We start from the raw sequence: 21,489 nt of genomic DNA, 5'->3' as shown, positions 1-21,489 counted from the left end.
AGTTCCTCTTCACTCCAGCAGTACAGAAGGGGAGGGCAGAAGAGACAGCCACACCACACACACTCACTGTTATTATTTTACATAGATGATTTCATTAAGTAGTAAAGAGGTGCAATCAGAGTCTTGGTATTTAATCAGTCAGATACTTGGAGAGGAATAAAAAGGCTTGCCTTCAGTGATCCTTGGATTAGGAGTGACAAGGTGGACTGGAGCACCCTCTGAAGGACAGTGAACAACACTGATCTCTTGTCCTCTGCTCCAAAACAGGATGTGTGGCAGGTTCCTGTGGCGGCTGCTGGCAGAGGAGAGCCGGCACTCCACCCCCGTGGGGCGCCTCTTGCTTCCCGTGCTCCTGGGATTCCGCCTTATGCTGCTGGCTGCCAGTGGGCCTGGAGTCTATGGCGATGAGCAGAGTGAATTCGTGTGTCACACCCAGCAGCCGGGCTGCAAGGCTGCCTGCTTTGATGCCTTCCACCCCCTCTCTCCGCTGCGTTTCTGGGTCTTCCAGGTCATCTTGGTGGCTGTACCCAGTGCCCTCTATATGGGTTTCACTCTGTATCACGTGATCTGGCATTGGGAATTATCAGGAGAGGGGAAGGAGGAGGAGACCCTGATCCAGGGAGGGGAGGGCAACACAGATGTCCCAGGGGCTGGAAGCTTCAGGCTGCTCTGGGCTTATGTGGCTCAGCTGGGGGCTCGGCTTGTCCTGGAGGGGGCAGCCCTGGGGTTGCAGTACCACCTGTACAGGTTCCAGATGCCCAGCTCCTTTGCATGTCGCCAAGAACCTTGCCTTGGTAGTATAACCTGCAATCTGTCCCGCCCCTCTGAGAAGACCATTTTCCTAAAGACCATGTTTGGAGTCAGTGGGTTCTGTCTCTTGTTTACTTTTCTGGAGCTTGTGCTTCTGTGTTTGGGGAGATGGTGGACGACCTGGAAGCACAAATCTTCCTCTTCTAAATACTTCCCAACTTCAGAGAGCACCAGAAGACACAAGAAAGCAACTGATAGCCTCCCAGTGGTGGAAACCAAAGAGCAATTTCAAGAAGCAGGTGAGAAGGACACCCTCTCTTCCTGTCACTGATGTCTGTGTCCTGATGATCTCCTCCCGGGGCAGGTCCCTCACCTTTCTGGGAAGTACAACTTCTGCATGTTACAAAGTAGGTAACCAAGTTCCAGGCAGATGTGTTCTGACCGCCACTCCCAACCCTTTTCTTTGTTCTCTCTTGCTCTCAAAATCTATCCCAATGTCCATCCCCATCAACTTGATGGTTCCTTCCAGCGAACAAGGACAAGAGTGCTAGTCCATTGTCCCTCCTGAACTTCCATTTAGGTCTCTCTCCACTTAGGAAAAATCTCAGCTTCTTGATTCTCTACTTTGCAGAGTTATAAAGACACCTGGCTTGCCTGAAGGAAACCCTGCGATTGAATCTTCCTCCCAACATCCAGTGAGTGGGGATTCATGTCTGTGACAAATTAGAGGCTGTTGAAGGATCTCTAAGGGCCCCATGGGCCATGTAGTCTAAAGCATTTCCTGACTGTGCCTTTTCACTGGAATTTTCTGGTGTCAGCATCACAATTTTTATGGGCTTGGTTCAAGAGTCAGCCAGCAGAAGCCTCCCTAAACTGTGCCTCTCCCCTGCCCTGCTCAATAAATATTGATGACTGCTATTGGCATTCCTGTTGCTGAAGATAATGCCCCTTCCTGTCTCGGTGGCTTCATTTACCTCTTTTCTGTTTTTCCACATTCTCTGCTCCCCTTATCATCAAAGTTTGGTAAATGAATGCCCCTCAGACCTGCAGCACATGTCATAAGCCAGAAACTCCGGGCTTCAAGTATATATAAGTCAGTGTCCTTTAATATTTATAGATTTATTCAAATGCCCGGCCATATCCTTAAGGAAGATTACTGTGAATTCAGGGGCTTAGGCCCCCTTGATCACCGATAGCTCTGATTTCTGCTCAATTCTCATTCTTCATTTCTGCAGTTCTCGTTGCAGCTGTTACAATTGTCTCCAGCACAGCAGCAACTCATGCTGGACCAAGTTCCTACTCTTTAAGTTCATAACCCTCAATACCACCCAGAAAAGGCAGTAGTTCTACTGCTGATTTGCTGATTTGGGAGTAACAGCAAGGGAGGCTGACATCACGTGTGATTCGGCGGATAATTGCAATCTGAATATCAGTCTTCTCGAGTCTCTTAGTCATTTCTGTTGGACAGTGTTGTTCTATCCTTTTCCTTTTTTTTTTTTTTTTTAACAGAATGCTGCCCCCTTTTCTTAGTTTTCTCTTGCCCTGAAATTCTCAACAAAAGCAGTTATCTATTTTTTTTTTCTCTTTCCGAATCCCAAGTTATCCCCAAGTAAGTTAGGGGATCCCAAGGGATGCTTTGGCAATAGCTAGGAAATTTTTTTTCTTCCTGCTACACAAGTGCTTCATAAGAATCCCTCATCCACTGTAGACAGAGCCCAGCCAAAGTGACCAAGGAAAAACGCAAATGGCATCATTTGGAATTCTTCCTTATACCACCCCCTTTTAAAACAGCTTTATTGAGATATAATTCATACACCATATAATTTATCCACTTAAAGTGAGGCAGGAGAATAGGTTCTGGAGGAAGGGAACCTAAGGCTGTTTCACGCCAACTTCCTAGGACTAAATTGAAAGGAAAACTCTAACTTTCCTTGCCTAAGTAACACAAGGACCAGAGGCTACTCTTTTTGCAACACCCCCACCTTTTCTGCGCAGCAGATGGGAAATTGCCTGTCCCCAACAAATCAGGCTGTTTGCAGATGAGTCTTCCTTTGCAACTTCGTAACTTCACCCTAGCCTCTGATTGGTTGCTTTCTGCAAAGCATGAACTGGCCAAAGGGAAACTTCTAGTGGGTATTGGGACCCAAGAAGATTCTGTATCCGGGCCCTTGAGCTGCTGCTCAGATTGCCCCCACACTGTGGAGTGTACTTTGGTTTTCAATAAATCCCTGCTTTCGTTCTTTTGTTGCTTCATCCTTTCTTTGCTTTGCTAGGAATTTTGTCCAATTCCTTGTTCAAAATGCCAAGAACCAGGACAACTTGCAGTCATGATCCTCTACCAGTGAGAAAAGTATACAATTAAATAGCCTTTAGTATATTCAGAGTTGTATATCCATCAACACTACCAATTTAATAACATTTTCATCAACTTAAAAAAACCCTACCCCCTCATGATACTCTTAACCTCTTATTAGCACCCAAAACATGCAACCATCATATGGTTTTGTCTCTATTGGTTTTCCTACTCTTTCATACAAATGGAATCATGCAATATGCGGTCTTTCATGTCTGGCTTCTTTCACTGAGCATAACTTCAGGTTCATTCATGTTGTGGCATGTTTCAGTATTACATTCCCTTATATGGTTGAGTGTTATTTCACTATTAGGATATACCACATTTTGTTTAAGGATATACCACATTTTGTTTATACATTCTTCAGTTTCTGGACATTTGGGTTGTTTCCTTTTTTTGGCTCTTATGACCACCACTGCTATGAACATATGTGTACCACTTTTTTTTTTTTTGGGATGGAGTCTCACTCTGTCACCCACACTGGAGTGCAGTGGTGTGATCTTGGCTCACTGCAACCTCCACTTCCTGGGTTCAAGCGATTCTCCTGCTTCAGCCTCCCAAGTACCTGGGACTACAGGTGTGCATCACCACACCCAGCTAATTTTTGCATTTCTTGTAGAGACGGGGTTTTGCCATGTTGGCCAGGCTGGTCTCAAACTCCTGACCTCAGGTGATTTGCCTGCCTCAGCTTCCCAAAGTGCTGGCACAACAGTCTTGAGCCACCACACCTGGCCCCAGTTTTAGTATTGTGTGAACACGTTTTCAGTCCTCTTGGGTAAATACTCAGGAATAGAATATCTGGGTCATAATGAAACTCCACGTTTCAACTTTTGAGGAACTGCCAAACTGTTTTCCACAGCAGCTGCACTATTTTCACATTCCTATCAGTAATGTGGGAACACTTTTTATTTATCTATTAAATTCTAGCCATCCTAGTGGATGTGAAGTGGTATCTCATTGTAGTTTTGATTTGCACTTGCCTAATGGCTAATGACATTGAACATTTTCCATGTGCTTAGTGGTTATTTGTATATCTTCTTTGGAGAAATGTCTATTCAAATCCTTTTCCCATTTATAAATACGGTTTTTTGTATTTTTGTTGTTGCATTGTAAGAGCTCTTTATATATCGTGGGTATTAGATACTTATTGTATGTATGATTTCCAAATATCTTCTCCCATTCTATGATTGTCTTTCACTTTCTTGATAGTGATGCACAAAAGTTTTAAATTTTGATGAAGTCTAACATCCATTTTTTTCTTTTGTTGCTTATGATTTTTGTGTACTACCTAAGAAACTATCGCCTAATTCACAGCCATAAAGATTTATGACTATGTTTCCATAAGAGTTTTATAGTTTCAGCTTTTACATTTAGGTCACTGGTTGGTTTTGAGTTAATTTTTGTGTATGGTGTAAGATAAATGTTAAACTTTATCTTTTGCATGTCGATATTCAGTTGTCTCAGCACTATTTCTTCTTTAAAAACTTTTTTATTTAAATGGGTACATAGTAGGTTATATATTTATGGGGTGTACAAGGTATTTTGATACAGGTATGCAATGTGTAATAATCACATCAGGGTAAATGGGGTATTTGTCACCTCAAGCCTTCAGCCTTTGTTATAAACAACCCAATTATACTAGTTATTTTATAATGTACAATTATTTTTGACTATAATCACCCTGTTGTGCTATCAATTACTAATTCTTATTCATTCTTTCTATTTTTTGTACCCATTAACCATCTCCACTTTACCCCTACTATGCTTCCCATCCTTGGTAATCATCAAAGAAGATATACAGATAATAAGAAAGCATATGAAAAGATATTTAACATCATTTATCATTACAGAAATGCGAATGATTGACTTTAGGGTTAGGGAAGAGAAATACAAGATAAGACTGGAGGATTTTGTAGCAGTAGAAAGTAAGAAAGTGCTACTCCCTCTTCGCCACAAAATGACAGGAGTTTGTCAAAGGGACACAGGTGTCAACTGAAAAAGCTCCCAATGGCCAACACAGGAATAATCTGAGCAGTAAAATAAACAACATAGTATTAGATTATAACCCAAAGTATAAAATAATAATCCCTGAGTTCATAATATAAATAACTGAATAAATAGGAGATAACTGACAAATTTCTCATGCAGAAGAATGTAGATACTCCACCGCAAAGAGGTGAAATATAACTACTCACTTTTTTTTTTCTTTTAAGATGGAGTTTTGCTCGTCGCCCAGGCTGGAGTGCAATGGCAGGATCACCGCAATCTCTGCCTCCCAGGTTCAAGCAGTTCTCCTGCCTCAGCCTCCTGAGTAGCTGGGATTACAGGCATGCACCACCATGCTTGGCTAATTTCTGTATTTTTTTTTTTTTTTTTTTTTGAGATGGAGTCTCACTCTGTCGCCCAGGCTGGAGTGCAATGGTGCAATCTCGGCTCACTGCAAGCTCTGCCTCCTGAGTTCACGCCATTCTCCTGCCTCAGCCTCCCGAGTAGCTGGGACTACAGGCGCCGTCCACCATGCCCGGCTACTTTTTTGTATTTTTAGTAGAGATGGGGTTTCACTGTGTTAGCCAGGATGGTCTCGATCTCCTGACCTCGTGATCCGCCCGCCTCGGCCTCCCAAAGTGCTGGCATTACAGGCGTGAGCCACTGTGCCAGGCCTAATTTTTGTATTTTTAGTAGAGACAGAGTTTCACCATGTTTGCCAGGCTAGTCTCGAACTCCTGACCTTAGGTGATCCACCCACCTCAGCCTCCCAAAGTGCTGGGATTACAGGTGTGAGCCACCATGTCCACCAGCTACACTCTTTTTAGGCATGGGCTGCATATAGTGACTTCCCACTATACAGTAAAATAGGGGGAAAGGGGGAAGAATAACTTTACAGGGGAGAAACCCGTCAAATACTACCTCAGCCGGGTGATCAAGGTTAACAACAGTGATAAGCAATGTTGACAGCATGTACGCTGGATATGATGTGATGATGGTTTTTGTATTTTCCCATTCTAAAATTTCCATGGGGCTATTCTTTATATTTTCTATTACTTCTCTGAGACTTTTAAACTGTCCATTTGAATAGCTGCTTTATAGTCTTGATAATTCCAACATGTGTGGCAACTTACATTCTGCATCTGTTACATTTTTTTCCAACATGAGTTGAGATTTTCCTGGTTCTTCACCTGCCAATTAATTTCGATTGTATCCTGGACATTTTGAATGTCATTAGGATGCTCTGGGTCTTGGTTAAATTTGGTGGAGGATGTTGATATTTATGTTTTAAAAGGTAATTAACCCATTTGGGTTCAAGTCGTAAGTTTTGACCAGCCTTCTGAGGGTTGTGATTCCAATGTCCGTTCAGTTTTCAAAGCCTTTGTAGTACTCTTCTGACAGGTCCCACATGGGTGGCACCTAAAGTGTAACCCAGGGTCCTTGGGTTTTTGGGTATGCACTGTGAAAAAGTTACCACATGTAACTGTTATATCTTGATTTTTTGTTTTAAAAAGTTCCAGGAAGAAGCTCAGCCCAGGAAAAACAAAGACCAGTTGGACCCAGAGATGCGTGAGTTGGAGATGAACTTTGGCCAACTTTCCTCATCACCATACTTAAAATCCTGCCCAAAGAGGAGCTTATTCACCATTTTCTATACATGTGACATATGCAGCAGCATGACCGACAACTGGGACTGCGCTGCCTTGACTCCACCTCTACATAAAAATGACTCAGCTAACCAGACTAATAAAAGCCATGTTTGCACCATTGCTCAGGGAGGCACTGCTTTGGGGAATTATTCCCAGTGTCCTCCTTACTTATCGCAAATAATAAAATCCCCCTGGGAAGTCCTCCTTGGTTGTGGTCGTTGGACTGTCACCTGCCAAGCAATTTAACCCATTCGTTGTGTGGGTAACAAAAGGCCAGTCTGGGACATGAGATCTGGATCTATTGTTTAGTTCTCAAAGTCTTTGGCATGCAATTTAGGACCAGATTCATCATACCAAACAAGGGAGATAGTCTCAACAGAATTCTAAAATTACCTAAATATCAGAGGCAGTGTAGAGAAGGAGTACTTGGTGGTATGGTAGGTTTTCTGACAGGAAACAAAAGATGGAGGTAAAATAGAACCAGTTCTTTCTTTCAGAGAATACTGACTGCACCATTGACCATAACATAGAGCCAAGGCTATATCTCCCGGAAGTAAGAAATGTAATAAAGGAAACTTTCAGAAATAATAGATCATCTGGAGATTGTTGGGCAGTGTATTTGGTAAGTTATAACTACCAGGTATCAATACAATAAGCTTAGTTTGAATACAATAAGCTTAGTTTCTTTTTAATGAATTTATCCTGCTCAGTGTTCCCTGAGCTCCTTGGATTGGTTTGGTGTCTCACAAATTTTGGAAATTCTCAGCCATTATTTCTTGATTTTTTTTTTTTTTTTTTTGAGATAGAGTCTTGCCCTGTCGCCCAGGCTGGAGCGCAGTGGTGCGATCTCAGCTCACTGCAAGCTCCGCCTCCTGGGTTCATGCAATTCTCCTACCTCAGCCTCCCGAGTAGCTGGGACTACAGGCGCCCGCTACCATGCCTGGCTAATTTTTTTGTATTTTTAGTAGAGACGGGGTTTCACTTCATTAGCCAGGATGGTCTCGATCTCCTGACCTCATGATCCGCCTGCCTCAGCCTCCCCAAGTGCTGGGATTACAGGTGTGAGCCACTGCGCCCGGCTATTTCTTGATTTGATATTGATATTTTCTCACCAGTCTTGGATGCTGTGTTCTGTTTCTGTCATTCTTTTTGTGTGTGTGTGTGTGTGTGTTTCAGTAACTTTTATTTACCTACCTTCAAGTTTGATTTTTTTCCTCAACTGTGTTGAGTCTCCTAATGGGCCCATGGAGGGCATTCTTCATCTCTATTATTATGGTTTTTTATTTTTATAGTTTCCATTTTATTTTTCCTTATAGTTTCCATCTATTTGCTAAAATCACCCATCTGAGCTTGCATTTTGTTCACCTTTCCCCTTAGGGCCTTCATCACATTAATCATAGTTATTTAAAATTCTCTGATATTTCTAATGTCTATGTCTTATAAGTCTGGTTCTAATGATTGTTTTATCTCTTTGGACTGTGTTTTTTCTTGCCTTTCTGTATGCGTCTTTTTTCTTTCTGTTAACAGTTGGTCATGTTGTATTTTTTTTTGCTTATTTTTTTCAATTCCCTCTTCATAGTATGAAGTAAAGACTGTTTTTATGCTTGGAGATGAGTGTGTCTTTCCTTCTGCTAGGCCTTTAGTGCTCTTGAGTGCATAGCGGTGGTTCGATGGTATCAGTCTAGTCAGAGATTGGGCTAGGTTTACAGTTTGTTGTTGTGGTTATCCTCAGTGCACAACAGACTTCAAATTTCCCTAGAGATAGCTTATGTGTAGGGTGTGGGCTTTATTTTGAAAGTATGTTTTAAAGAGGTCTGTATGGATGTCAACTTGACACAGAGTGGACAGTGGTAATTTTGTAATATATCAACTTTGCTAAGCTAAACTATGTTTCCCAGAATTTCCTTTCCTTTTGTTTCTGGTTAGAATAGCCCAAAAAAGACATGGTTGTGTCAGTCTTGAAGGGGAGAAATGAAGCATCCCTCCAGTTTTATACTTGAAATGGTGGTGCAGGGACACTAGGTGCTACTGCGGCTCATCCACTTTGTCACCAATCAGCTAGTTCACCTCGTTGGGATGGGGCAGAAGCTTTTCCCTGAGTCTTCCTTCAGCTTTTTTGATTCCCGAGCCGTGTGTGTGTCTAGTCCTGTGGCAAAGAGTGTCAGCTCCTCTAGCAAGGATACTCAAATCTTTAAAGTTGGAGACAGTGAAAGAATGACCAGCTCGTGTCTTAGGTCCCAATTCATTCTTGCTCTTCCCTACTTTATGTTCATCTTCCCTTCTTAACTGCTTGCCCTGCGAACATAAAGAAACGTAATGATTCCACTTCTCTGAATGAACCTTGGCTGGTACACAGACTTATAGACATTTCATGATGGAGAAAAATTGTGAATTAGGGAGCCTCACTTAGTAAAGAAGGAAGGTCATCTCTGTTATGGCAGGAATAAAGACATAAGGATTTTAAGGGATTTACCTGAAAAGATTTAAATGACTACTGTAAGGGGAATAAATACTTTGCAGGAATGCTGACACTTCTCATCCAATACTTAGGTAGACATACAGACACACAGATGCCATAAACACTCATGGTAAATATCAGTTAACTGTTAAGAGCATTCCTTCCTGCTTGGTCCCTATTAAAGAACCAGATCCCTTCTTCATAGAGTATTCCAACTTGCAAAGGAAATCCATTCATTAGTTGTCTAATTTAAATGTTTTAGAAATATTCCATGGAACTTTCATCAATAACCCCCAAACAGATATCTCAAGAACCCCTTTTTCTAATCATTTAATCATACTACTTACTGAGAAAAATTATTATAGGAAAGGCAGTATTTGATATTGGGACATAAAAAGAATGAAAAATCTGTTAAATAAGCAAAAGCCCATTAGCCTGAAGCTGTCTTGGTATTTGAGTTCCTACATAACAAAATACAACCTGACTTAGTATGTAAATGAACTGAAGCCTAACTTACTATATTTTATTACAAATAGCTGGGTTTCAGCCAATCAGGGCCGAGCTTCAGCCAATAACAGACAGCCAACTGATCAGACCATGCCTCAATAAGGCAAATGCCTCATCATATCATTGTCAAATAAGGCAGACACCTAGATGTTAGCTAATCAGGTGATTTCTCTACTTTGCTTCCTATAAAAGCTAGCAGTTCATACTGCTGGACAGAGCTCTGAACCTCTTTTGGTTCTGAGTGCTGCCCAATTCGTGAACTGTTCTTTGTGCAAATAACTTCTATTAAATTTGTCAGTCCAGAGTTTTTTTTTTTAAACAAATATTCACAAGAAAAGGAAGAAAGTGGGAAGAATAAAAAGCAAAGCACCTCAGAAACACAAGATCGAAAATCTACTTAAGGGATATAGATAATTCCCTGAAACAGGTAAGCATATTATTTGTTGAAAGCCTCCATGGATGTTCTTTGGGATAGCAAAATGGTTGCTACTTTTCAAATTGTTTACCAAAAAGGCAACGTATCTGCATCTCTGAATCCAAATCATCCCCACGTTAGCCAAACTCCAGGCCTACCAACACAGATCCTTCAAGTCTTCCTGGCCTGCCAGGCCCCTAGGCTGCAGCTCGCCCAGAACTCCTGGGACTCTAGAACTTAAATAGGTCTAACCAGCAGGCGAACACAGACCTGAACCCTCAAACTTGGAAAGAAAGATCAGAGGCACCTCCCCGGTTTGCTCCCCCAGGGACCACAACGTCCAGCTCTAACGCCTTGCCCAAGTCCTCTGTAGCTTTCCACAGGGATTTCTGGGTCTCTATAGCTGTTAGGAGGAGCCGCCCACCGGTCCCGTCCTGCCCCGCGCCTAGGCCTGGACCAACCCCCTCGCGCTTCCGGCGCGGATACCCAGCAGCTTCCGGTCTTGCGCGCTCAGGTCGGGCAACGGCCGCGCGTTCTTTTTGGGTCCTGAACCCCGGAAGAGAAACTGCGCAGTCCCCTTTTCCGTGAGGCAGTGGCGTCGGTTCGGAAGTCGTCTGGCCTCCCCGCGGCCGCTCGCAGCTTGCGGGCCTCTCCCGCGCCTCACGTCGGACTCCGTCTCCGCGGCAGGGAAGCAGCATGGAAGCTGAGGACCTCCAGGAGGAGTTGACCTGCGCCATCTGCCTGGACTATTTCCAGGACCCGGTGTCCATCGAGTGCGGCCACAACTTCTGCCGCGGCTGCCTGCACCGCAGCTGGGCGCCGGGCGGCGGCCCGTTCCCTTGCCCCGAATGTCGGCACCCATCGGCGCCCGCCGCGCTGCGACCCAACTGGGCCCTGGCCAGGCTGACGGAGAAGACGCGGCGCCGGCGCCTGGGCCCCGTGCCCCCGGGCCTGTGCGGCCTCCACTGGGAGCCGCTGCGGCTCTTCTGCGAGGACGACCAGCGGCCTGTGTGCCTGGTGTGCAGGGAGTCCCAGGAGCACCGGGCTCACGCTATGGCACCCATCGACGAGGCCTTCGACAGCTACCGGGTGAGCTGGCCGTCGCGGTGACTATGACGGGGCTGTCAGAGTTGCCCGATAAAGTTTACTTAATGCTCCTAAAAGAGCCACGAAGTGGCTGTCATTCCTACTGGAAGCATGAAAAGCCCCTGAAACTCAAAGAAGTTAAGCAAAACACGAATTTCAGAGCTGGGGTTAAAACTGGAATGAGAGGAGGGGAGGTGCAAACCTCAGCAATCATTGTGCAGAATTTTCAGTAAACTGGCCCTTGGGGAGCTCATAATAAAGAAAAACATATTGAGAGGGTGTGTGCCGCTGCTGTCCAATAGAAACCACATATGTAATTTAAAATCTTTCTGGTAAGATAAGGAAACGAGGTGACGTTAATTTTAATAGTATATTTTATTTAATCTGATTACCCCAAATATTCAAAGCTGAGATGAAAATTATCAATGAGTTTTTTTTTTTTTTTTTTTGAGACGGAGTCTCACTTTATTGCCCAGGCTGGAGCACATTGGCGTGATCTTGGCTCACCGCAACCTCCTCCTCCGGGGTTCAAGCAGTTCTCCTGCCTCAGCCTCCCGAGTAGCTGGGATTACAGGCACATGCCACCACACCCGGTTAATTTTTGTTTTTTAGTAGAGAGGGGTTTCACCTTGTTGGCCAGGCTGGTCTCGAACTCCTGACCTCAAATGATCTGCCCCGCTTGGCCTCCCATAGTGCTGGGATTACAGGTGTGAGTCACCGCGCCCGGCCTCAATGAGATATTTTATACTCCTTTTTCATAATAGGTCTGAAATTGGTGTGTATTTTATGTTTACAACACATAGCGGTTTGGAATATCCACATTTCAGGTGCTTGTATGGCTAAATGGATACCGTATTGGACAGTGCCTGTCTGTATCTGTAAATGTCATTGACAACTGATGATTTGGGAAAAGCCTGGCTTGTAATGATGAGGCTGGGTTTTATTACTAGCTTCCTTCATCAGTTGGGAAAATCATGTAACATTTGAATTTGGGGATTATCTGTCCTATCTAATGGATTAAGAAGCTTCAGTTGAATAAATCACATTACCTTACTCTGCTTCAGCCATACTGGCTTTCTTGCTTTTGTTTCAAGTCTGTTCTCTTTCTCTACCCACATCTACCCTTTAGATCCTTTTAGCTTTTAGCTTGAAGACCTTCCCTGATCATCCTTTCCACAGTAGCCCCACCCCCTCCCATTACTGATGGTGTAACTCCAGTGGTCTCCAGCAGAATTGATATGCAGTAAGTACATGAACACATGAATTTATTTATTTATTTTATTATTATCGTTTTTGAGACGGAGTTTCGTTCTTGTTGCCCAGGCTGGAATGCAGTGGTGAGATCTCAACTCACTGCAACCTCCACCTCCCGGGTTCAAGTGATTCTCCTGCCTCAGCCTACCGAGTAGCTGGGATTACAGGCACCTGCCAGCATGCCCAGCTAATTTTGTATTTTTAGTGAAGACAGGGTTTCACTATGTTGGTCAGACTGGTCTCGAACTCCTGACCTCAGGTGATCCACCCACCATGGCCTCCGGAAGTGCTGGGATTACAGGCGTGGGCAACCTTTCCTGGCCAAACACATGAATTTAATGACACAGTGAAAATGTTTGGAAACTGTAGAATACTGTACAGTTGTACCAGCTGACTATGAACAGGAAACAGACGCAAAGCTGGACTAGTAGGAAGTGTACATTCATTCCTTCACTCAGTAACCTTTATGGATGCTTACTATTTGCCAAACATTGTTTTAGAATCTGGACATAAGTGGATGAGAAAGACATGGGCTTTGTCTTGTAAGGAACTTAAGCGTGTAGAACATTAATTTTAGTGTGTGTGAGAGTAGCTGAAGTATTTACCAAGTGTACAGAAGGTCTGAGGTCAGAGTGATCACTGGAGAAGTGATCCATTGAGGAGTTAAATGTGTTAGCTCTTCAAGGGTGAGTAGAGGTAGAAAAGAAGGTATTTCAGGCCACAGGAACAGCATATTCCAAATGTGGTGGAGTGGGATAGCATGTGATGTGTGAGAGGACTGGAGGTTGCTCGGTACTTCTGGAGCATGGAGCGTGGGAAGGAGGATGGTGGGCCATGAGCTTGAAGAAAAAGGCAGGGCCTTATCATGAAGGATCTTGTTTGCCATAGTAAAAAGATTGAACTTTCTCTTTCAGGCAGTGGGGAGTTATTAAAGGGTTTTAAGGCAGGGAATGATATGATCAGTTTTTTTTGTTTTAGACAGGTAACTTTGACATCCACATGGATGAATGGAAGAGAAGACTAATTAGGCTGCTGTTCTACCATTTTAAGCAGGAGGTAATAAGGACCTGAATTAGTTCAGGGCAGGGATGATGGAGAGGGAGGGATGGAGTGATAATGAGCTGGAGTTGAATGAGTTGGTGATCAATTAGACTTGGTGGGTGAGAGACAGAGAGGAATCTTGGATGGTAGTTCAGATTTCTGCTTCAGATGGCAGGTAGATGACTGTCAGGTTAACTGACGTAAGGTACACAGGAGGAAGCATAGTCTTAGGACAGAAGATCCCATGCTTGTTGTGGAATGTACTGAGTGTGAAGTAATTGTGAGAGGAAGTTCAAGGAAGAGGGACAGGAGGTGGGGTGCCATGGAGGCTAGAGATAATATTTTAGAATCCTCAGTCTATTCTTGAAGTCATGGAAGAAGTAAGAAGATGAGATTCTCCTAGGGGGACCATATAGAGAGTAAAAAAAGGCACAAAGAGAAGCTTGGGAAACACCAATGGTTGGTAGCCAGCAAAAGACATGGAGAGGACCCATCAGATAAATGGAAGGGAAAATATACTTGTGGGTGGGGGCCGAGGGAAATGTAAGTGGGTGGGTATGAAAGGGGAACATAGCCCTTAAATCTTCCATCTTCAGCAATAATAGCTATCAATTGTTCATTACTTCTTATGTACCACCCACAGTTCTAAGCATTTTTCATATTGTAATTCTTTAATCCTCATAGACATCCTATTAGGTGGATTCTGTTATTCCCTTTTTGAAGATGAGGCAGCCATACCACAGAGATGTGAGGTTACATGCCCCCAAGGTCACAGAGCTAAGAAGTGGCTATGCTTGAACTGAGGTCTTCTAACCCCTAATCCTTTACACTTTTCACTCTGCCACAACTAATCTGAGAAGACTTCTTAGAAGAGGTGGGATTTCAGGATTAAACACAATGGCCCAACAGGACAGGAGTGGATGGGTAAGGATTACACTGGGATGGGCTGAATGTCACAAGGTTGACTGCGTAGGTGTTCAGGAGCCAGGTCACCGGGTGGAATTCCCTGATACCCGCCCATCTCTCCATCCTCCTCTGCTTAGTCACTGCCCTATTCAACCACCTTTCATTCCATCCCCACCCCAAGTTAGTTAGAAAAACATAAACTGCCCCGGGTGAAGCTGCTCTGTTTCCAAGCATCCCATTCTCAGCATATGCTCAGATGGATGGACTATGTTTTAAAAGTTGGACAGCTGGAAGTTCCCTAAATCCATGGAAAATATCCCCATCCTATACCTGTTATGGTGAGGGGAGGAAAAGAGAAAGAGAAATAGTTTCATAAATCTCCAGATGCAAATTGTTTGCATGGAAAAGGCCTCCAAGCGCAGCTCTTTTTTCCTTCATGCCTGACTCTAGGAGCTAATCCCTCCATTCTGTTAATTAATTTAAGATGTTTATTGAACACTGGTTTTGTGTCAGATGCTGTGGCACAGCACCAGATGCAGCACTGGGAATCCAGTGGTGAGCAAGACAGGTAAAGGCTTTCCATGGAGCTCACAGTCCAGTTGGGCTGAGGGTAGGAGGTAGACGACAGACAGACAAATAAATGAAATAATCACAGATGGTGATGGCATGCTGGGAAAGAAAAAGAAAGTGCTATCCTAGGCCAGGCGCAGTGGCTCATGCCTGTAATCCCAGCACTTTGGGAGGCTGAGGCGTGAGGATCACTTGAGGTCAGGAGTTTGAGACCAGCCTGGCCAACATGGTGAAACCCTGTTTTTACTAAAAATACAAAAATCAGCTAGGTGTGGCAGTGGACACCTGCAATCTCAGCTAGTTGGGAGGCAGAGGCAGGAGAATTGCTTGAATCCGGGAGGTGGAGTTTGCAGTGAGCTGAGATCATGTCACTGCACTTCAGCCTGGGTGACAGAGCAAGACTCCATGTCAAAAAAAAAAAAAAAAAAAAAAAGTGCTGTGCTAGAGAAGGAGCAGGGGCTTCAATCGGGTGAGCAGTCTTCTCTTAGGAGGTGACATTGCAGCTGAAACTTGCTGGATGCAGAGTCTGCCATCTGAGGAACTGTGGGAAGAGGCCCTGAGGCTGGGGAGAGCTAGATATGTTTATGCGGTAGGAGGAAGGTCTCTGCACCTGGAGGACCAAGAGCAAGGGGAAAGGTGGCATGAGATGTGACACGAGGTGTAGGCAGTGGTCAGCTTATGTTGAGCTACAATGAAGTGTTTGAATTTTCTTGGTGAAGAGGAAAGCCAGTGAAGAATCTTGAGCAGGAGAGTGACAATATCTGATTAGTTTTTAGAAAAGTTATTCCAAGGGCAGGTGTGGTGGCTCATGCCTATAATCCCAGCACTTTGGGAGGGTGAGGCAGGAGGATCACTTGAGTCCAGGAGTTCAAGACCAGCCTAGGCAACTGTGAGATGCCATCTCTACAAAAAATACAAAAATTAGCTGGATGTGGTGATGCACATCTGTAGTCCCAGCTACTCGGGAGGCCGAGACTAGAGTATCGCTTGCACTCAGGAGTTCGAGGCTGCAGTGAGCTATGATAGTGCCACTATGGCTGCCTTGTGGATATTGTATGAGAGAAGGACATGACTGTAAGTAGGGAGAGCAGTCGGGAGGTTATTGTAGTTGTTCAGACAAAAGATGATGGTGGCTTCAACTAGCGGTGGCAGTGGGGTTGGCATGTAGGTAGATTTGAGGTATATTTCCAAAGTACACCTACCAGCTTGGATCAATTGCAAAAGTTACAGTGACCGAAATTCATAGAACTCAAGAGCTGGGATGGTATTTAAGAGACATTTAGTCCAGTTGTCTTCATTTTATAGTTAAGGAAGCTTTGATCCAGGAAATAAGCAAGGCTGACTTGCTCACAGATGCACAGCTGGTTTGAAGGTCTAGAGTGAAACTAAGATCTTTGGAAGTTTAATGTTGTTTGAGCTACATGATCACAAGTCAGTAAATGTCTTCATTCTATAAAAGTATGCTCTTTTATTATACTTGTGTTTTCATATACGCACAATTTGCTGGTGCTAAATTAAGAGAAAGTGATTTTTTAAAAAATTATTATTTTTATTTATTTATTTTTTTTTTTGAGATGGAGTCTCACTCTGTTGCCCAGGCTGGAGTGCAGTGGCGCGATCCCAGCTCACTGCAACCTCCCCCTCCCGGGTTCAAGCGATTTTCCTGCCTCAGCTTCCTGAGTAGCTGGGATTACAGGCGTGCGCCACCATGCCCGGCTAATTTTTTTTTGTATTTTTAGTAGAGACGGGGTTTCACCATGTTAGTCAGGCTGCTCTGGAACTCCTGACCTCGTAATCTGCCCTTCTTGGCCTCCCAAAGTGCTGGGATTACAGGCGTGAGCTACTGCGCCTAGCTGAGAGAGTGATTTTTAAAATTTCTGGTATTTCTAACCCAGATTGAAATGTTTGGTGTTGCGCTCCTGCCACCTCCTGGCAGTTTCTGTTGTTGCAGGGAAGGTGTTTTCTAACTTTCCCCAAGGCTGTCAAGTTAACTCACCTCCCAGTTTAGATTCCAACTGTGGCCAGATTGAAAAAGACTTAGGTAGAGTCTTGAATAATAGAACCATATGAGAGAATTCATGCATACTGACTTGTTAAGGCTTTTTAAGACATAGAAAATCTCTATTTAGTAGATTATTGTTTTTTTCATTATCAAGCAAAGTGAAAACTTTCAAAAAACTTGGTCCTATTTGAAGGAACTAATATATGTCTCATTACAAACCTCATATACATCAAATTTGACAGTGACCACAGAGCGGCAGTTATAATTGAATAAAGAAGTGAAATTACATGAGAGAGTAGCAGGGTTATATGCCTATTAAAGTTAACTACTAGAGATAGTAAATAGATGATATAATGTTAGGAAACATCATGGTAGTAACAAAATAGCACAGATGGTATTGTGCCATTTAACAGAACTGTATGAATCCCTTTTATAATTTAATTTTGTTTTCCTATTTCATTTTACCATGAAAATTTCAAGCGTACATCAAAGTTGGAAGAATTTTGTAATAACACCAGTGTACCCACATGTAGATTCTACCATTAACATTTGACTCTTTTATCACATAGCTGTCCATTTGTCTGTATCTCTCTGAATACATCAATTGTTATTTCCTTTTGATGCTTTTAAAATTCAATTGCAAACAAAATACTTTAGCATGTATATCATTAACCAGATTTAACATTTGTTTATGGTATTTTTTTTTTAAATATGTAGAGTCTCATTCTGTTACCCAGGCTGGAGTGCAGTGGTGTGATCTCAGCTCACTGAAACCTTTGCCTCTGGGTTCAAGCGATTCTCATGCCTCAGCCTCCCAAGTAGCTGGATTACAGGCTTGTGCCACCACACCTGGCTATTTCTTTTGTATTTTAGTGGAGACAGTGTTTCACCATGTTGGCCAGGGTGGTCTTGAACTCTTGGCCTCAAGGTATCCACCTGCCTCAGCCTCCCAAAATGCTGGGGTTACAGGTGTGAGCCACTGTGCCTGGCGTATGGTATTTTTTGAGGTAAAATTTAATACAATAAAAAACACAAATCTTAGTTGTACATTTGCTGAGCTTTGACAAATGCCCTTCTCAAGATAAAGGATATTACCATCCAGAGAATTCCTTCATGCCCTTTCCCAGTTATTCTCTGCACCCTTCTCCTACCAGGGCAACCACCGTTGTGATTTTTCTTCAAACACAAATTTGGTTTTGCCTGTTCCAGAACTTCATATAAATGGAATTCTATTGTCTGTATTCTTTTTTTTTTTTTTTTTTTTTTTGAGATGGGGTCTAGCTCTGTCGCCCAGGCTGGAGTGCAGTGGCGTGATCTCGGCTCACTGCAAGCTCCACCTCCCGGGTTCACACCATTCTCCTGCCTCAGCCTCCCACGTAGCTGGGACTACAGGCGCCCGCCACTGCGCCTGGCTAATTTTTTGTATTTTTAGTAGAGACGGGGTTTCACCGTGTTAGCCAGGATGGTCTCGATCTCCTGACCTTGTGATCCACCCGCCTCGGCCTCCCAAAGTGCTGGGATTACAGGTGTGAGCCACCGCGCCCGGCCGTCTGTATTCTTATGTAAGATCCTTTTGCTCAGTATATTGATTTTGAGATTCATCCATTTTGTATAGGTTGGTGCAAATGTAATTGCGGTTTTTGCCATTATTTATCCACCTTCCTATCAATGAATACCTGGACTGTTTCCAGCTTCTAGCTATTGTGAATAAAGCTGCGATGAATATTCTTGTACAGGTCTATTTATGGGTACATGTTTTCATTTTTCCTGGGTCTAGGAGTAGAATTGCTGTACCCTAGGATTACTGTATGTTTAGTTTTACATCAAACCTTCTTCCAAAATGGTGATAGCATTTCATTTGCCTGCTGATGTTGTGTAAGAGTTCCAGTTGCTCCATACCCTTGCCAACTTTGATGTTATCAGCCTTGTCAGTTATTTAACTTGATTTTAACCATTGTCACTTGTAAATGATTGGATGAAAAGTTACACCTATTAGTAATTGTTAGTTTTCTGGGGAAGAATTTAAAAAGTTGTACAGATTATTTTTTAGTTCTAATCATTTCTTTTTTTTCTTTTAGTTTTTTAAATTTATTTTTAATTAAAAAAATTTTTTTATTTCGACATATAGTGAGACTTACAGAAAGTTGTCCCAGGCCACCCTCCAGCATTTGACACTATTCACTAGTTTTGTAATTTAAATGGTCTCTTCCTTTGGCATAGGAGAAACCGTTCTCTCTTGGTTTTTCACCAACTGCTCACCTTAGCTTCTTTGCAGGATTTTGATTCTCTACATACTGCTTAAATGTAGTTGTTGGCAGTTCTAGCCTTGATCCTCTTACTTTATAGAATCTTACTGGGTGATTTTACGCACACCCAAGGCTCCAACTGCCACCTGCACTTTAATCCCGAAATCTGCTTCTGCAGCACAGATCTCCTTCCCAACTCTAATTGCTAACATATCCACTTGGATGTCCCACAGGCATCTCAGACTCGATTTATTTAGGTGAAATTTATTTTCCTTCCTCCCATTTACACACTGCTCATCTTCCTATATTTTCTAATTTGATAAATAACCTGCAGTCCATCCAGTTACTTAAACCAGAACTGAGGGGGCTAAATCTGGAGCCTTTCCTCCTGCAGCCATTTGATCACCAGTTCCTGTGGGTTTTTCTCTTGTGTGTTTCTCTAACATTTCTGCTTCCATCTCTGCACTCGCAGCTGACATTTTACTATCGGGTGCTGCCCCTCAGCCCAATTTGTTAATGTTGATTGACTTGCTTTATTTTTTAATAACTTACTTGGGTTTTTAAATTACAAAAATGGCATATGCCACTTGTAGAAATTAAAGCAAAAAGGCACAAAATTTCTAGTACCCCACCTCCAAATTTGTAAGCGATTCTTTTTCCTTGGACGTCACCAATGTTAATACTTGGGTATACATCCTTCCAGATTTCCCTTGCCTTCACATACAAATACACACACACAGATAAACATGTATGCACATAGACACATTTATTCTTTTCAAAACAGAATTATACAATACATATTGTCTTATGGCTTGCTTTCAACTTACTGTGTATTTCATGTCAATACATAGACAGCTACCTGAAATTGATGCAAAGTATCAATATAACAATTTATTTAATAATTCCTAATTAGTGGATAATGAATAATGCTATAGTGACCATTTCTTTACATATTGGTTATTTTTGCTAGTGTTTTGTTGCATAGATTATTAGAAGTAGCATTATACACATTTAAAATTTTGTTAAATCCTGCCAGTTGTCCATCAAAAAATGGCACCTTTTTAATCTCCTGTGGTGCTAGAGGCCTTCTCCCTGCCAGTAGTAGATATTTGCTAATCTTCTAACAGTTTTTAGTTTTTGCTAACTTACCAGGAAAACTCAGTATAGTGTTGTGATGATTTCAGACCAGAATAGTTCTTATCATAGGCCTGTGACCATCTTCAGTATTTTCTCAATCTCATTCTCTGTTTTGATTAGGTGACTTTTAGCTCTTAAAAAATGAAGTTGCCAGGTGTGGTGGCTCATGCCTGTAATCCCAACACTTTGGGAGGCTGAGGTGGGAGGATCTGGGAGCCCAGGAGTTCAAGACCAGCCTGGGCAACATAGGGAGACTTTGTCTCTACGAAACATAAAAAAATTAGTTGGGCCTGATGGAGCATGCCTGTAGTCCCAGGTACTTGGGAGGCTGAGGTGGGAGGATAACCTGAGCTTGGGAGGTTGAGGCTGCAGTGAGCCATGATCAGGCCACTGCAGTCTAACCTGGGTGACAAAGTGAGACTTTGTCTCAAAAAAAAAAAAAAACCACCAAAAAACAAAAAGAAAAAAGAAGATGATGATGGTTGGAGATATGTTTTCTTACCTGTGTGTGTTTCTGCTGGCAGGAGAAACTTCTTAAGTCTCAGCGTAATCTCGTGGCCAAGATGAAGAAAGTCATGCGTTTACAGGATGTAGAAGTGAAGAACGCTACACAGTGGAAGGTAATAGCAGAAGTGGTTGGATATTTCTTGCTCCTGAGGTCCTTTTGGTCTGGGACATTTCTTGCTTCTGAGGTCCTTTTGGTCGTGGGGTTTTTGCAGTTCACGTAGAGTCTTGGATGCCTCAGAACCTCTGTTTCCTCCATATCATGTGACTGAAAGAAGAGCTTTCTGGGTGTCAGTTCAGTTGTCAGGCCCCTTGTAGATACGGGGATAGGAGAGGAAGTACCTGTCCCTGCTGCTAGTGGCTTTGGGTGATAATGAGTTCCACATACTTCATCCCCATGTCTCTACTTTAAGGTAGCGCCCCTCTCCTTCCTACTTTTTCCTAAATATACTCCCTAGGTTAGAGTCGGTTTGGGCCCATGGCATTGTGGAAAGAAACAGATGAATGGATGCACACACAAACACACTCACACTCCTAAAGATTTAGCAAAACTAAACAAGTGTTCTGAGGGCCAAACTAAGTAGTAGATGTGAAAGTTTGTTTTAGTTTAAAACTTGTCAGTAGT

At 43.0% G+C, this 21,489-nt stretch overlaps 2 protein-coding genes across 3 annotated transcripts in view; both read left to right on the top strand.

Annotated features, from left to right (window-relative positions):
• Nucleotides 1-268: 268 nt before the first annotated feature.
• LOC129489618 (gap junction gamma-3 protein) lies at nucleotides 269-6,942 on the top strand. Its single transcript, XM_055292514.1, has 2 exons — nucleotides 269-1,049; nucleotides 6,604-6,942. The coding sequence occupies exons 1-2, from the start codon at nucleotides 269-271 to the stop codon at nucleotides 6,660-6,662; spliced, it is 840 nt and encodes a 279-aa protein (XP_055148489.1). The 3' UTR covers nucleotides 6,663-6,942.
• Nucleotides 6,943-8,266: 1,324 nt separating this feature from the next.
• TRIM4 (tripartite motif containing 4) overlaps nucleotides 8,267-21,489 on the top strand; it is a 31,634-nt gene continuing 18,411 nt past the window's right edge. The window contains exons 1-3 of one of the 2 annotated variants that reach the window (XM_055292471.2): nucleotides 8,267-11,207; nucleotides 13,437-13,514; nucleotides 20,885-20,980. In XM_055292471.2, the coding sequence (XP_055148446.1) occupies nucleotides 10,815-11,207; nucleotides 13,437-13,514; nucleotides 20,885-20,980 (567 nt within the window). In that variant the 5' untranslated portion in view covers nucleotides 8,267-10,814. The remainder of the gene's footprint in view (nucleotides 11,208-13,436; nucleotides 13,515-20,884; nucleotides 20,981-21,489) is intronic. The other variant, XM_055292472.2, reaches the window with a different exon arrangement.

Source organism: Symphalangus syndactylus, chromosome 9, assembly GCF_028878055.3.
Source record: "Symphalangus syndactylus isolate Jambi chromosome 9, NHGRI_mSymSyn1-v2.1_pri, whole genome shotgun sequence".
Lineage (NCBI taxonomy): Eukaryota > Metazoa > Chordata > Mammalia > Primates > Hylobatidae > Symphalangus > Symphalangus syndactylus.
Note: the sequence above shows the minus strand (reverse complement) of the source record. Positions and strands in the feature narration are given on the sequence as shown.

Excerpts from the sequence above, each read along its gene's own strand:
- LOC129489618 (XM_055292514.1), top strand. The coding sequence starts at position 269 with ATGTGTGGCAGGTTCCTGTGGCGGCTGCTGGCAGAGGAGAGCCGGCAC. Across the intron at positions 1,050-6,603 it reads AGAGCAATTTCAAGAAGCAG|TTCCAGGAAGAAGCTCAGCC; the intron begins GTGAGAAGGACA and ends TGTTTTAAAAAG.